At 32.0% G+C, this 15,508-nt stretch overlaps 1 protein-coding gene across 1 annotated transcript; it reads left to right on the forward strand.

Annotated features, from left to right (window-relative positions):
- Positions 1-3,882: 3,882 nt before the first annotated feature.
- LOC119835683 lies at positions 3,883-7,474 on the forward strand. Its single transcript, XM_038360652.1, has 5 exons — positions 3,883-4,357; positions 4,753-4,781; positions 5,335-5,430; positions 6,766-6,921; positions 7,421-7,474. The coding sequence occupies exons 1-5, from the start codon at positions 3,883-3,885 to the stop codon at positions 7,472-7,474; spliced, it is 810 nt and encodes a 269-aa protein (XP_038216580.1).
- The last annotated feature ends 8,034 nt before the right edge of the window (positions 7,475-15,508 follow it).

A 15,508-nucleotide genomic window follows, 5' to 3' on the forward strand; every position in this document is an offset into this window, starting at 1 on the left:
GATTCGAAATTCAAATGTAATATTTTTTTATAATTAAGTGTAACAGTATTTATGGCCAGACTAAGTATATATGTATATTGAGATGATTAACAACCATCTCAACCAATGTGAAACAATTACAATTACAATATTGTATCAATGGAACATTAAAAAAAAATTTTTTTTGCTTTTATAACATCATTTGAGAATTTTCGTATTATTAGGATTACGTTGGGCATCTCGAGTAGAGACTTTGTAAAGATAAAGAAGCTAGAAACACGCACGAAATATTTGCTAGATATTAAAGAATTATATAAATGATCAAGATATTTCTGCCTTTAGAGCCTAATGATATAAGAAATTGCCGTACGCCATTGCTATCATTTGAAAGACAGATGATAGTAGTTATGAAACCCCTTGGCTTAATAAACAAAGGAAAATGAGAATTAATTTTTCATTTAATTTTTTTGTATTGTCACATGCCATTACAGATTTTTGCCACATGCGAAAGTGACTCACAGAACTTACAAATAAAAGTTTAAATTTATTGTAGGAATATTTAAATTTTTATATTAATTCCTCAATTTTATCTTTATAGATTTCCATTTGAAGCTAAATATGGGACGGTCCAACACTTGACTGTGGACAAAAATTTTCAGTCACTAACTATAGTAGTATAATCTTTATTAAAAGCGATAAAGCGCTGTAAATTATGTGAAAATAGCAAATGTTGCCATTGTTATTTGAAGTTGCATTATAAAATAGCTTTTACATAGCTAGTCCGTGAATGATTGACTGCATAATACTATGTAAGAGGTAGTTATTTTGCAATTAGAATATATATACTACCTTATACTTATCTACATTAAATACCTATGCAATTAGTTGGTTTAATATATATACAAATTAGTTTATGAAGTAAATTACAAACTGAATGTACCTGCTATGTTATTTCTTTTTATTAACATACAAGCTCTAACCCAATGTTTCACTTGCGTATATCCGTATATAGAGTTACTAAGGGCAATTAATCCTTTTTACAAAAATTCCCTCAGATCTATTTAATACATAACAACATAGGAAATATATACATTCATCATTTTAGATATTTATTACGTAAATGCCACGTTCTCGTTCGCTCGTTTAATCAAAGCAGAGTCATTTCAATCACGGGGCATTCGAAAATTCATAATACTAATTATGTAGGTTTGGACATTTGCGTGCGTGCTAGAGCGCGTAATTTACCCGCTACGAGATACACCCTGATTAACCACCGACGAATGTTATACCAATACCGAAATTAAATCCGAGGTCCGATTCCGTAGCTGTCAGGACATAGACAAAATGCTATTCAACATAGGCCATAGCAAATGAACACCATTCATCAATATTACAACAGAACTGTGGTTGTAATATTATTTATCCTGTAAATTAATTTCAAATGATACTTATAGTTCTTATATGTACCGACAGATGGCATTAAACTAAAATACATGGCATAACTAATGAATTTGCTAAATGATTAATATCTTTTATGACTTAAACTATAAGTGGGTAACAAAATCTATATATATAAAATTCTCGTGTCACAGTTTTCGTTGTCATACTCCTCCGAAACGGCTTGACCGATTCCTCTGAAATTTGGTAAGCATATTGGGTAGGTCTGAGAATCGGCCAACATCTATTTTTTATCCCGATATTCCTACGGGATACGGACTTACGCGGGTGAAACCGCGGGGCGCAGCTAGTTATTCTATATAATTAATCGTCTAATTTGACAGATTTTTTTTCTTATATACTTTTTAAAAATGTAAGTGCTATAGGCATACCTTATCATAAATTTTAAAATCGCATACCGAGCAAATAAGGGATATTGCTATTAAAATAGTAGTAAGTGCATGAATATTCATTAATGCATGCAGTTTTAGTTTTCACCATCTTCCAAACTTTGTACTGGACTCACATTTTGCTTTGAATTATTTTTGTTCAACGAAGTGGAGACAGTCACTTCTATTTTAGGCCTACATTATCGAATTGTTGTTCGACTTCCATAAAGTTCTTACGGGATAAGAATAAACTTTATTTCGGATAGAAGCCTTACAGGATGTACAGGCTATTTGTGTAGGTGATAAGTCTCTTCTTTAATTTTAGGTTTATATGTTGACGACGCTACGTAAAATAAATATAATATTACGTGATTTAAAAAATAAAGTGTGTTTAAAAGCCAATAACAAAAATAATTTAAAAGTATAATTATATTGAGTATTTATTACAAGTGCAGATCACGGAATATGCGCAGGTCTTTAATTATGAATGAATAATAAAACATGTATTATATCGGGCACTTTTACTAAGATCGTATTACCATTAGCAGAAAAGCTTGCGAATCAAAATGGGCTCTGAGAAAGTAAATACAACCGAGTGGGTATTTTTAACAATGTGTCTTCTGTCTATGTATATAAAATTCTCGTGTCAATAGAATTAGTAAAGGGACCTCGGTATCAATTTAACTGATTTTTATGAAAATTTTCAGGTATTTTCTGTAGGTTTGAGATGTTGTAAGCCATTTTTATCCCATAAGTGATGAGGGTGCCCTGGCAAAATATTAATATTTAGGCGTCTTCTAGTAATACAGGATAAGAGCAAGAATATATATTTTTAATAAAGTTATTATTAATTAGCGAAAAATATACACATAAATAATGTTACAAATTACGACAATTTTTAGTTTAAAAGGCTAGGGCAAAACGATATAGGTAAAAAAGATTATTATTTTTGCTAGACTCCGACTTGAAAAACGAGAGAAAGAAAAACCTTTTAATATATAGATAAGATATTTGAATATTATTATTATATTACTTATGTTCTCAGGTTTCACAGGCAACGGTGCACCAATTTAAAAAAAAATATGTATGTTTTAGCTTATATAGAGAGCTTTTAGATTTTAATATATAAGATAATTAATTTCAGCGATAACAATCCATTGAAGCTCAAATATGTGAGAATGGTGCGTCTCTTTTCCTATCCCTTTGGAATATGGCCTGGTGATATGTTGGATGAAAGAATGCCCAACTTTTTTAGATACTTCTTAAAACACGGTCCGATACAGGCCATTATTGTATTTTGTGGTGAAATATATTATTTGGTCGGTCGACATAACGATATCGACTTTTTTACCATTGGAGACGTCTGCATAACTTCGTGTTTGACAGTGTTAACTTTTGTAAGTATTTGAGGGTTTTATAGTCGATTGTAGGAGATATAAATATGTGTAGTGGGATATACGTGACGTATTGCATTCATAGTCAATCTCAATCGTCAATAACACGTCAATAACACTGATCACTTAGTTATCATACATTTTTAATTTTATACCTATAATGATTTTTTATTTACAAATCTATAAAAGATTTCGACAGAATGAAAATCTTTTCATAATTATGTGGGATTTAATGTCTTATTTTGTGAAAAAGCAGTTTTTCAAATAGCATTATATGTATAGGTGTAACATAAAAAAAATTATTTGAATTAATATTATGTAAGTGCAGAGAAACCGCTAAAGTAATATTATAGTTACCTGTATGTATGTCACGTTGGTGATCCTTAAACTAATAAATAATTGAAAAATAATATTGCTTATCTTTTCTTATATTACTTACCTTATCTTTCTAGGCTCGTCTGATTTTGCCGAATTTTAAAATATATGGTATTACTTGGAGAAAATTTTTTAAAATGTTCCATTTGAGGAATTTCAAAAATAATGGCTTTAATTTTAATAAGGTGAGAACTTTTTGAATGAATAAATATAATATTCACTATTTAAACTTAGAACATAAACTGCTCGTTTATAACCAATAGTGGAATTCTATTAATTATTATTAATGATTGCAGATCTGCCTCAAAATGGACACTGTTTCTCACTATTTCACAGTGCTAATGATTATCTGCACGATGATAGGTATGGTACTCTTCAACGCATCACCCATTTGGGACAACGTGGTGAACGGAGCATACACCAAGAAGCGGCATGAGAACATAACACTACGTTTTTCAGTCCTGTACGAATACCCTGGCTTCAAACCAGAAGATCATTTCATAATCACTACGATTTTAAACTTTTATTTTTCCTACGCCTGCACTATATGCATCTGTGCATTCGATTTGATGCTCGTACTTATGGTCTTTCAAATAATCGGCCATATTGAAGTATTGTGCAGGAACCTCGATGACTATCCGCTGCCTAAATATGTTGTTAACTTTGAAATTGAAACAAATGGACTACGACTGAAGCTATCCTTTGAAAATTATAACGCATACGAGAACGATTTTATACACCATCTCCTCAAAGAGAGTATCAATCATCACAGATTTATTTTAGCGTAAGATTTTATATCTTTCTATAATGATCTTACTAATACTATAAACGAGAAAGTAACTACGTGTATCTGCCTGTCTATCTCTTTTCCACCATCAGTCGCGACCACTAAAACATTTGGATCAAATTATTTATAGAGATAGTTTGACACCCGAGAAAGGACATAATATGATAGATTTTTGATCTCAAGAAACCCACGAGATGAGAACTATGCGGGGAAAACCTCGGGACTGTAATGTTTCCTTTTGACAACAGTCGCAAACGTAAAGCTTGGAGTTTCTAAAAATCTAACTGAGAGGAAAAATAAATTTTTATTTTACACAGGTTTGTTGCTGAAATGTCATCTGTATTTGGACCAATGATGGGTATCAATTACCTTTACCAGCTCGTAGGATGTTGTTTGTTACTCTTGGAATGTTCGCAACTGGTAAGAATAATATTCTATTATTACGGAATTAAGAAAATTAATATAAAGAATAATCTGCGTGTTGTAGCTGTGTCCCCATGTAAGCCTTCCAAGAGACCGGGTTAATATAATTTGATCTTAATGTGTATAAAAAGATAGCAATTGAACATGCATCAGCCAAATATTGGCATACAATTATCGAATGCACTCGCACAGCTCAGCTAAGTAAAGCACTGTGAGTTAATAATTTTCAAAAAGGCCATTAACATAAAATAATTACAAAATAGGGCTCAGTACACACCCTTGAGGTACACTAAATCTATTAAACGTGAAGTCTGATGTGTTGGTCCATATTTCATTTTATCCCTTTTTTTGTATAGTAACACATTGTTTTGTGTTATTTAAGTATGAACTATACCAATACTTACACCAGTTATTCCATAAGCTTCGAATAATATAATAGCTTCCATAAGATAATCGATCGAAAGCTTTCCACATCAAAATATAAAGCAGTGCTCATAATCATTGAGTCAATATTTTTAAATATAATGTTGAAATGTAATTGAAATTACAGGATTCGCAGGCGCTAGCACGCTTCGGTCCATTGACACTGATATCTATGGCGCAACTTATTGAAATATCAGTTATTTTTGAAGTTGTTGGCTCCATGGTATAATTTTTTTTGTAATTTTAGACAATTATTATACCGGTAAGGTAAATAGCGATAAATTTGAGAGGTTCTGGGTTCAGGGAAAGAGTATCATTCTGGAACAGTACTTCTGTAATTTTTATTGGTAAACTACTCAAAAAAATATACTATCAGACGACAAGTAAAGGGCAATATCATACTATATGTTATATCCATTGACTTTTTGTAACCTATATGAAAATTTAATACACAATAGCACTGATAACTATGAATTAATTGCTTAAAAATATCTTTGTAGAATATTTATAATTATTATAAGTCTTTTGCTAATTGTTTACCTACATATATAACCAACTGATTGGAAATAGTACATACATTGTTTCAATAAAATTCAGCAAATGAAATGAGCGCAGGTTGTGACTGCCCCGACTAATGACAAGCATAGCACTAGAGATGATAATATCGATGAATCCCAAGTGTGTATGGCATTTAAATAAGTCCACTAACAAATTTCAATAAAAAAGAATCAGTTGATTTACCTATAAATGAATAGCAAAAATTATAATGCCTTTTTTGGGTATGGAGCAAATGCATTAAGGCTCTGCTTTACTGATCGATTTTTTGCGGAGAAGTAGGTGATCATCCATCTGTTTCCTGCCAGACGGAGACACTTTTTATTGGTCCCGACCGGGAATCGATCCCAGGTCCTGACGGTTTCTATCACTTTATTAAGGATACGTTCAAAAATAGAAGAATGCAGGTACTCGTAGGCATACCTATGTAATAAAATAATAATACTCTTTACAAATAAAAATCCAAATGGATAATCGGATTAAAGCATTTTTCAGGAAAGAGTTGAATGTATTGTTTGAAAATTTTGGTTTAAAAATCTCTATAGTATATGAACTAAAAAAAATTACAATCAAAATATAATTTAAAGCAAATAATCAGAAGGCTGCTCACCTACTTCGTCCGAAAAGGATATCGATCAGTGAAACGTACCACGGGACACGGGAATTCACTTTTCACCGATGAAATGTGATTCCGACTCTCTTCTTATAATTCGTTTATTCTTCTTTATCCCACAACACAAATAGACAAATACGCCATTTGTAAATTCTAATTAATTTGCGGCATACTCTGAGTCAAGCAACTCCATTACTCACTCAAGTCACAAAACATTGTTTTTATGAAGAGTAGTCAGTATTTCCACTCTATTATGTAGGTGACATACGCCTTTAAAATGTTTTTGACTAGAAAACTACACCTTCACCCACTACAATAAGCTAGATTTTCTTTTGTCTCCGGTCAGTGCTAGTGAAGCGTAGGCAAGTGGCTAGTTTATTGTAATTTCAGAGTGAGAAACTAATAGACAACGTTTACAACTTACCCTGGCAGTACATGAACCTGAAGAACCAACGTACAATGTTTATCTTCTTCAACAACGTTCAGAGGACCATGCACGTTACCTGCATGGGAATCACCCCCATTGGGGTGCAGAGTATGGCTGCTGTGAGTATAAAACGAAGTAAAACGATAACAAACGGATTTTGGTGTAGTTTTTCATAATTTTAACAAAGCGGAGGCTACTCCGTTTGGCTTAGGCACAGATCTAACAAAACAAAATATTTGAAATCCGTTCAGCTGTTCTTGGTGTTTATGTTGTATAAATAACCCTTCTTTTCTATATAGATGAAATTTTTACTTATGTTTTATAAAATTCTATGCTATATCATATATCTCTTCGTTGCTTTGTGCCTAAATGTTATTAAATTCTTGAACATTGTTTTAATAGCCCTGCAAAAAAGAAAGTTTATACATTGATGTTGTGTTTTTTTTCACATAAGATTGAGTCATGACTGCTTAAAATACCAGCAAACGTTCACTAGAATATTTAATGTTTATCTAATATTTATTTATCAATTTATCTAATATCGCCAAATATAATCATCATTATTTAATTGCTATAACAGTAAAACATCATTTTATAGAGGGTTATTATGTGTTTCAGATTTTGAAAACGAGCTTTTCATATTTTACATTTCTTCGATCGATGGATGCTTAGTAAAAAATTCATTTATTTACATATAATATATTACACCCCGCTTTTCTTCTAGACAAACAATAAATTTAGATATATTACAATAAATGTTGTTTATTTTATGGTAATATATAAGGTGTCAGGAAGGTAAGATCAGATTTATGTATTTTGTGTGTTACTGTAGAAGATCGTTTATTGTTTTTCACGGATTTACCAGCACATCCTAAGATTTATCGAAATAAGTTATGATTAAGAAAAAGGACGACTTTAGTTTGATTTTGGGAACATAACAGTGAGTACTTCTAAGTAATTTATTTTATTAAAGTAATATAATTATACTTATTCTTTTATAATGCTATGTTACGTACCTGTAATGGCTAGATTACAAGTACGTACAAACTAACGAATTAACCTTCTTCATGATATGAGTGTTCATGAATGATATTTTTTTATTTATTTTTTTTTATGTCACAGTCGGCAATGGAGCTGGTGGGACGCCTGATGGTAAACGCTACCACCGCCCATGGACATTTGTAGAGGCGTAAGGTCGATAGCAGACCTTACGCCTCTACAAATGGATTGCCGACTTTCAATTGGGAAGAGATTAAGAAAGGATTAGGATAAAGGAATAAAGGAAAGGACTGGGTAGGGGAAGGAAAAGGATATGTCATTGGTACACGCATACTTACAGTATGCTATAACTATTAACGATAAGCGTAGCGCTATGACATGTACTTAAAGCTTTGTTGGAGATCTCGGCCGTGGATATTATATGTGTTGCCTTTATTATAAAGACTCAAAAAAAATTTGCAAAGAAACCTCACCAGACCTTTACGACATTCACACTCAACTTGAATCTTGTTCTTTTTCCTGCTTGTTTTCTTTTTTCGCCTGCCTTTTTCATTATAATAAGGTTGATCAAGTAATAGTGGAATGACCTATATTGTTTGTCCAACTAAATATCTGACATTGTTCGTCTCATTCATTTTATATGCTAACCTCATCATGATAAAAATTATCTAAAAAAACCAGAGGAAATATGCTCACATTATGAAAAACCGATTTATTATAGACATAAACTCGCTTTGGTTCAACGAGGATTAAAAATATTACTGAGATCCTAGACACAAAAGAAATTACAAGATTGCACAATAAAACTATACCTACCTCGTGCATTAGGATTATTATGAGAGTGAGAGAGGGTTGTTGCGTCTCTTTACTTTTCATCGCATAGGCTTTACTGGACTCGTTTGCATGATTGTAAATTGATCTCTTTTAATACCTTCAGCTTCGAGATAGGAAACAATGGACAGGTCATCATTTAATTAAATTAAGTGCCTTTTTGGAAAGCTCTTGTAAGCCGTCCTGCTGTAAAACCATTTTTTATTGATTTTTATAATCCATGGTGAATCTGAAATCTAGAAAATAAGTATTTTAAAAAAATAGAATGAATATGTGTTTCACGTTTTTGTTTTCAAACACGTGTTCTAGGATCTAACATTTGAAAAATTTTTCAACACTATTTATTATGATTGATTTAGTAAATCCCATAATCTGATTTTTTAGCATTTTAGATAGGTGTGTAAGGTGTGTGTGCGTACGGATCTGTGTACCGACTGCGACAGAGTGTGTGCGTGTGTTATTTTAGCTCTAGTAGTCTCCTTAATCACAAGTTTATCTCTTTGTTTCGGTTTTACGCTGATTGATTCGATTTCGCAACTCAATCCCAGGTAACTTTAAAAATAATCACGCTTTACCGTGAAAAATTTTCTACTCTAATGATATACGAATAGACGATACAAATTCTGATAAGCCTTTGTAAAAATTCCCGCTTATATCACACAGGATCACAAATCCTGTGCTTACTCGAACTTTTTTCTCTTTTCCGTTCTTTATTCGTTTGAAGTCACTAATATCTATGAATGTTCGAACGAGATTCATGATGAATGTTCGAACAATTCGAGACACGTTGTCAGAAATCCATAATAATACTAACGTGGGTTATTGTCATCTGATCATTAATTAGTTCATAATTTCTTCGAATGCTATTAATAAGTATAATATTGAGTATATTTCTGATTTGAGCCGATTGTAGTTGGTCACGACATAATGAAGCAACCTTAACAAAAGTTCTGTTGTTGGAATTATGTATTGATTACATATTCGTAGAATTTAAACTACACCATTAAATTACATATTTCGTTCGTGAAAACTTAAGTACATCATTGTCCATTCAGACAATAAATTCAGTTGAAAATCGTTGGAATAATTATATCTACACGTGCCAATGTAAAGTTGTGTTTAACTCATTTTCAAAGTTGGTGCGTTCTTTCTTCTATTTTTATTTTATTCTAACATATATTACAATTTGCAATGTCGTTTTGTCATTAACTTATGTCCCTGTGTAAATAGAATATATAATTTTTTTGAGTAGCTCTCAGCTCGCGGCTACGCCCACATGGTCAAAGGTAAAGATCCACGTGGTCAAAAGAAACCTCCACTCAATCTACGGCAACTATGCGGGTAAGTCCACTTACCCGCATAGATGCCGTGCCATTTCCAGATTTAAGACTACCCTACGTTATTTTTCAAGACTCAAACTGTCTCTTCACCTAATTTAATCCAAGTCGTTCAGTGACAAGACAGAGAGATTGATAAACGAACTGATACACAGACAATTATTTTTTCATTACAATATTACTAGGGATGATGTATAGATGTATAGATGGTGTACATTAATGACCATATACTTCTGATCAGCTACTGAAGAAAATAGTATATACTTAAATGATATGGTATCTATTTATAAAAATTATGCATCAATATCACTTTGATCGATATAATGCTGTCCTGTTTTACCAGGTATAAAACATTTTTACAATCCCCGTTCCCAGACGGTATTTTAATATAGCCAACCACTAGCTAGATATATGAATAATTGATTGGAAGTGTCTTTATCTCTTTATGATAATTGTTTGTCGAATTGTGTGGACTACATAATTATTAACCAATGTGAACTCTGCTTTACCACACTGCAAACAAATAAACGTTTATTGTAAATGTTTCTGTTCAGTTCTTATAGAGATAATTCTTTACTATTGTCTAACTGAATTTGTATTGTATGCAAGGACATGAGACAAAGATATATGTTTTATGCGAAAATCATAATTACATATCTACAACTGGCCTAGCCTAGCTGCGCCCGCTCAGACAAAGGAACATCCGCATATTTTCCGTTCTCGTGGGTTTTTCAATATAAAAGCTATCCTATGTATTTTTAGATCCCATACTATCTTGGTACCAAATCTCATCGCAATTAGTTCAGTGGTTTAGGCGTGAAGAAATGACAGACAGAGCTACTTTTGCATTTATAATATTAGTAGAGACTTTAGAAGATGTTTCGTTTACATTATACGTTTACCTGGGAAATAATGCAAACGTTTCCAATGCATTATATAGCCTGCTTATCTATTTAGGATACTTATCAGAAAATAAAACTTTATTTTATACTAGCGGTCCGCCCCGGCTTCGCCCGTGGTACATATATAGCTGATAGCCTTCCTATATAAATGGGCTATCGAACACTGAAAGAATTTTTCAAATCGGACCAGTAGTTCCTGAGATTAGTGCGTTCAAACAAAAAAATAAAAACACAAACTCTTCAGTTTTTTAATATTAAGTATAGATCAGGAAATGGGTATTGAAGTTTATAACCTTAAAATAATAATGAACGTTACAACAAAAGAAAACATATAACCACGTGGTTCTCAACATTTATATACATCATAGTCATATAATTAAAATCTGCATTGCCACCTGAATGAAAATGCATTACAACACACCCGCACGGACCTCAATTATCGTCGTAGTCTTTAAGAGCTTTACAAATTGTTTCTAGAATGTTGAGTGAATTGCGTAACAAGGAATGATTTAAAAACGTTAAATAACGAAAATTAAAATGTCCTTCACGAATGTTTTGTTAATCGCGCTTTACCGGTTCTCCAGGCATATCCTTAAGGGCTTTTATTTATAATTCGAGCGTATAACACTTATTATTCTGTGGTACAACTTCTTCAATATTAACACTCACTGGCAACATTATAGAGGAATTATTAAAGCAGTTTAAAACCAACAACTGACATGTAATATGAAATTATGTTTAAGTATCATAGAGAAAATATCACTAGCAAATGAAAACCGTGGAAAATGGCGGCACTACATAACATACAGTATCATGTTATCTGTGATAACATCCACAACATCAATAGATGTTTCCGAAGAAGCGGATATCACCTGTCATCATAGCTACATACTTACAGTAATATTACATCAGGCGCAGCGGTTGACTGTTAGGATTCCTTTCTTTCCCTACATTCCTCTTATATTGTTCCTTACTTATACCTAAAAGCATCAGTCGAAATCAATTCTATCAATTAACATTCTAAAACGGTTTTTAAACGTCCGCTTCGTTTAGCAAAATCTCTTTTGACTGCGACGCCGGATAAAGAAGCAAAAAGAAATCCGATTGGGCCTACATGGATTTTGTGTAAAAATAGATTAGCAAGGAGCGAAGCGACGAGCGTGTTACCTTTAACCGCCGTACGAGCCGAGCCTGCCGCAGCAGCGACCGAGTGCCAGAATTGACTGTAGGGCTGTAGGGTTAGTCATTCAAATGGAAACAAACTATATTATAGGTATACAACGACTGGCTTGCATGTTCATTGTGTATCGTTTCATTTTAGCTATTTTAGAATAATTTGATAATTTTTTTTCATTGAATATTCAAAAGTAATTTTCTTCAACGTCACATGTGAATAATATAATATGTAAATAAAATATTTTTTTTCATGCGCTTCAGCTAATGTCTCTTCTAATAGTCTTCAGTGTCTCTTATAATAGTCACATTTTTGTGAATTTGTGATTACCGCATGTTCCATGCCAAATAGATCTCTTAATATCTAATAATTAAAATATAATATCCACGAAAGAAACTAGTTAGATTCTTAAATATATTTTATACTATTAAACATGCATTGTATTTTTACCCGAGCAGCTATAGCTTTCGGTGCTAGTTTCCATTAAAAAACTCTCTGTCTCCATTACATATACTTTAATTTATTGCTAAAATGGTTCTCTTCGCGATATTTTTAGACTTTGTGCGCGGCGTCAAAAGCGTGTCCGTTAGTGCTACGTTTAAATTTTTTTTTCAACCGACGTTCCAATAACGACAGACTTTCTCAATTCGACTGAATTGTTTTTAAACAAAGTAGTATCCGATAGCTCCGTGGATTTTTAAACGATTGACGCGATTATTTTTGCCATTTTTTTGATTGTTTGAATAAAACTTGGAGTGGGTAAATCCCCTCAAGTAACACGGTATTATTTGAGAAAAAAGAATCTGAAGTTCAGGTACATAGTAAATTATTCAAAAAGTTCAATCGTTACAAAATAAATTTTTCGGGAAATAAAAATTATTGTAGTGTCGTAGTAGAAAAAAAAATTGCTGAGGTGGGATATAGCAACGACTTTCTATGCCCCACCCCACGCCATCTATTAAAACAATTTACAACTATCTCAATCAACATGAAACAATTTCAATGATTACAATTTGGAATAACAATGTCAATATAATACCTACCGATGTTAAGCTAAAATTTCCTATCTATTCTATTTAGTGTTATTAAAAAGTGTGTTTAATATTAGTTTTTAAAGTTATTAAAATCTAAAACATTAAACCGTAGAGTTCGTCAAAAATATTATTATTTTTGAATTATTACTTTAGGTAAAATTTACAACGGAATAAAAACATGTCATGCTTTCAGAATGCAAATACCAATACCCTAAAAAAAATTAGTCAATGTAAGGTACTTTTGACGCCGCACCAGAAGCCTTAAAATGTCCCGTTCTCAGCGTCTCCTCACCTCAATATCAGTAATAAGACCACAGTAAACATTCAATAAAGTAGTTTTTCAGGTGGCAGGAACGACAGTGATGTTTTCACTAAAAAGTTTTATTAAAAGCATCGACGAGACGAGGTTGTCTCTTACATGGCCTCCTCAGCGCGGTAGCGTCAAGCTTTCTTCCAACAATCAAGTCGACTTTCATGGCGGCAAAAATGGAAAACATTTTATGTATTATTAAAGCTAAAATATATTCAAACTAATGCGTTTTTGAAAGTAACTCATTTGAATAAATATAAATCGATTAAAAATTGTGTATGAAATTTAAACGCTATATTGATGGCAAATGAATATACCCACACTTATAGAAACTTAATTTCTATTACATAATATTATCCTATGAGTATTGAATTGTTTAACCATTGATATCATAGTCACTGTTATTGCCTACTCCCAAAAATTAATATTATAATTTAACTATCCATTAACCCTATCCATATAAGTATATAAACATTTTTAGTTGTGTAAAAGTACCTCTCAACATAGCATAATAATTTATCAAATGGTATATTTTTAAATTAATATATAAAGTGTGGTATATAACGTAAATAACATACCATTCGTTCATATTTAATTTAAATTATACGATAATCCAAAATTTAAATAAGGACTAGCTATTAAGGGTTCCATGTAACAAATAATTATTACATCATAGGAGTGAATTAAAAACTTTTTAACGGATTTTAAACGCGATTTATTCATTATATTATTAACCCGACGTTTCGAACACTTTACAGCGAGCGTGGTCACCGGGAGACCAGTCTCTAATATAACGAATAAATCGCGTTTAAAATCCGTTAATAAGTTTTTAAATGTATAATACTCGCGTAAAATCAAACACAAGGAAATACTATCATAGGAGTGTTCTTATATTTAACCAACACCCTTTTTATTAGATGGTCAGCTTTGACCTTTACACTAAAATCACACTATAATGAGAAGCATACAAAGACTAATCGTTACATAAGTATATTTTTTATGTCATAGTTATCTACCTACCACCTACCACCATGACATACCACCCATGAACATTAAAGAGGCCTTAAGTATCTGTAAAAGGATTGCCGACTTTAAAAGATAAGGGAAAAAGTAATTGATGAAGGAATAAAAGAAGGAGTGAGACTCCAGCTCTTCTACTAACCGTACGAAACACAGCAGCTATCCTATGCTACCATTTTAAACGATCTTTTGTAGAGTTGTGATCCTTACCCGGTGCGAACTGGCCCAATTTCTGCCAGAGCCTGTATTTAGATGCAGGTTCTTTTTTGAATTAAAAGACATCCAAAAACCTAGTATAACCTCAATAAGTAATCCTATTATTATTCAGTTATTCATTATATTATTCAGAATAATTACATTACAATTGTAATGGAACATAACCCGTAATTCTTACATGCATAACTCTACCTAGAATTCTGTAAGTAGTAAGTAAGTATTGTTTATATTCATGCCTATTGCACACGATTTCAAATACTAACTTGATGGTATATGATATTAAAACAAAGAACAATAGCAACTCACCGGAGAAGATGGCGCTACAGACGCGAGGGTGCTAAGAAAAAACAAATATCAACGCCTGTTATTAACAAACTGCTTATTTCGTCAGACGCAAATGAAAATAATATAAAAATACACTCGCCTACAAAAACAAATATGTTCCTCTGTTAATTGTTATATATCATTGTATTTTTTCCTTTAAAATTAGTAAGTTGTTCCCAATGAAAGTAATACACAATTCATAAAATAATTTGTTGGGAATTGATTTGTTAAAAGTTATTCTTTCTGTCTAACCACATAATGAAAAAAAAAATTGTGTGTTAAAATGTGTGTTAAAAAATTGTGTGTTTAAATTAAATTGCTCTATCTTTCTTCCTTTCTTTCTAATGCTAATTTGGATACGTGTTAAAATATTAAGTATTGTATTATTGTACAGACAAATTAAACGTCAATGGTACAAAATTAAGCTTCCAAATTCAAAGTTCAGTGAAATTCACTCATATAATTTCAACTGTCAATGTTTCAAAAAAAAAATTACTTCAAATCTATTTGTTAGCCAAGACACGGAATTTACTTATCATGTTCAGCAAGGGGAAATGAG

This window comes from Zerene cesonia, chromosome Z, assembly GCF_012273895.1.
Source record: "Zerene cesonia ecotype Mississippi chromosome Z, Zerene_cesonia_1.1, whole genome shotgun sequence".
In the NCBI taxonomy this organism is placed as follows: Eukaryota; Metazoa; Arthropoda; class Insecta; order Lepidoptera; family Pieridae; genus Zerene; species Zerene cesonia.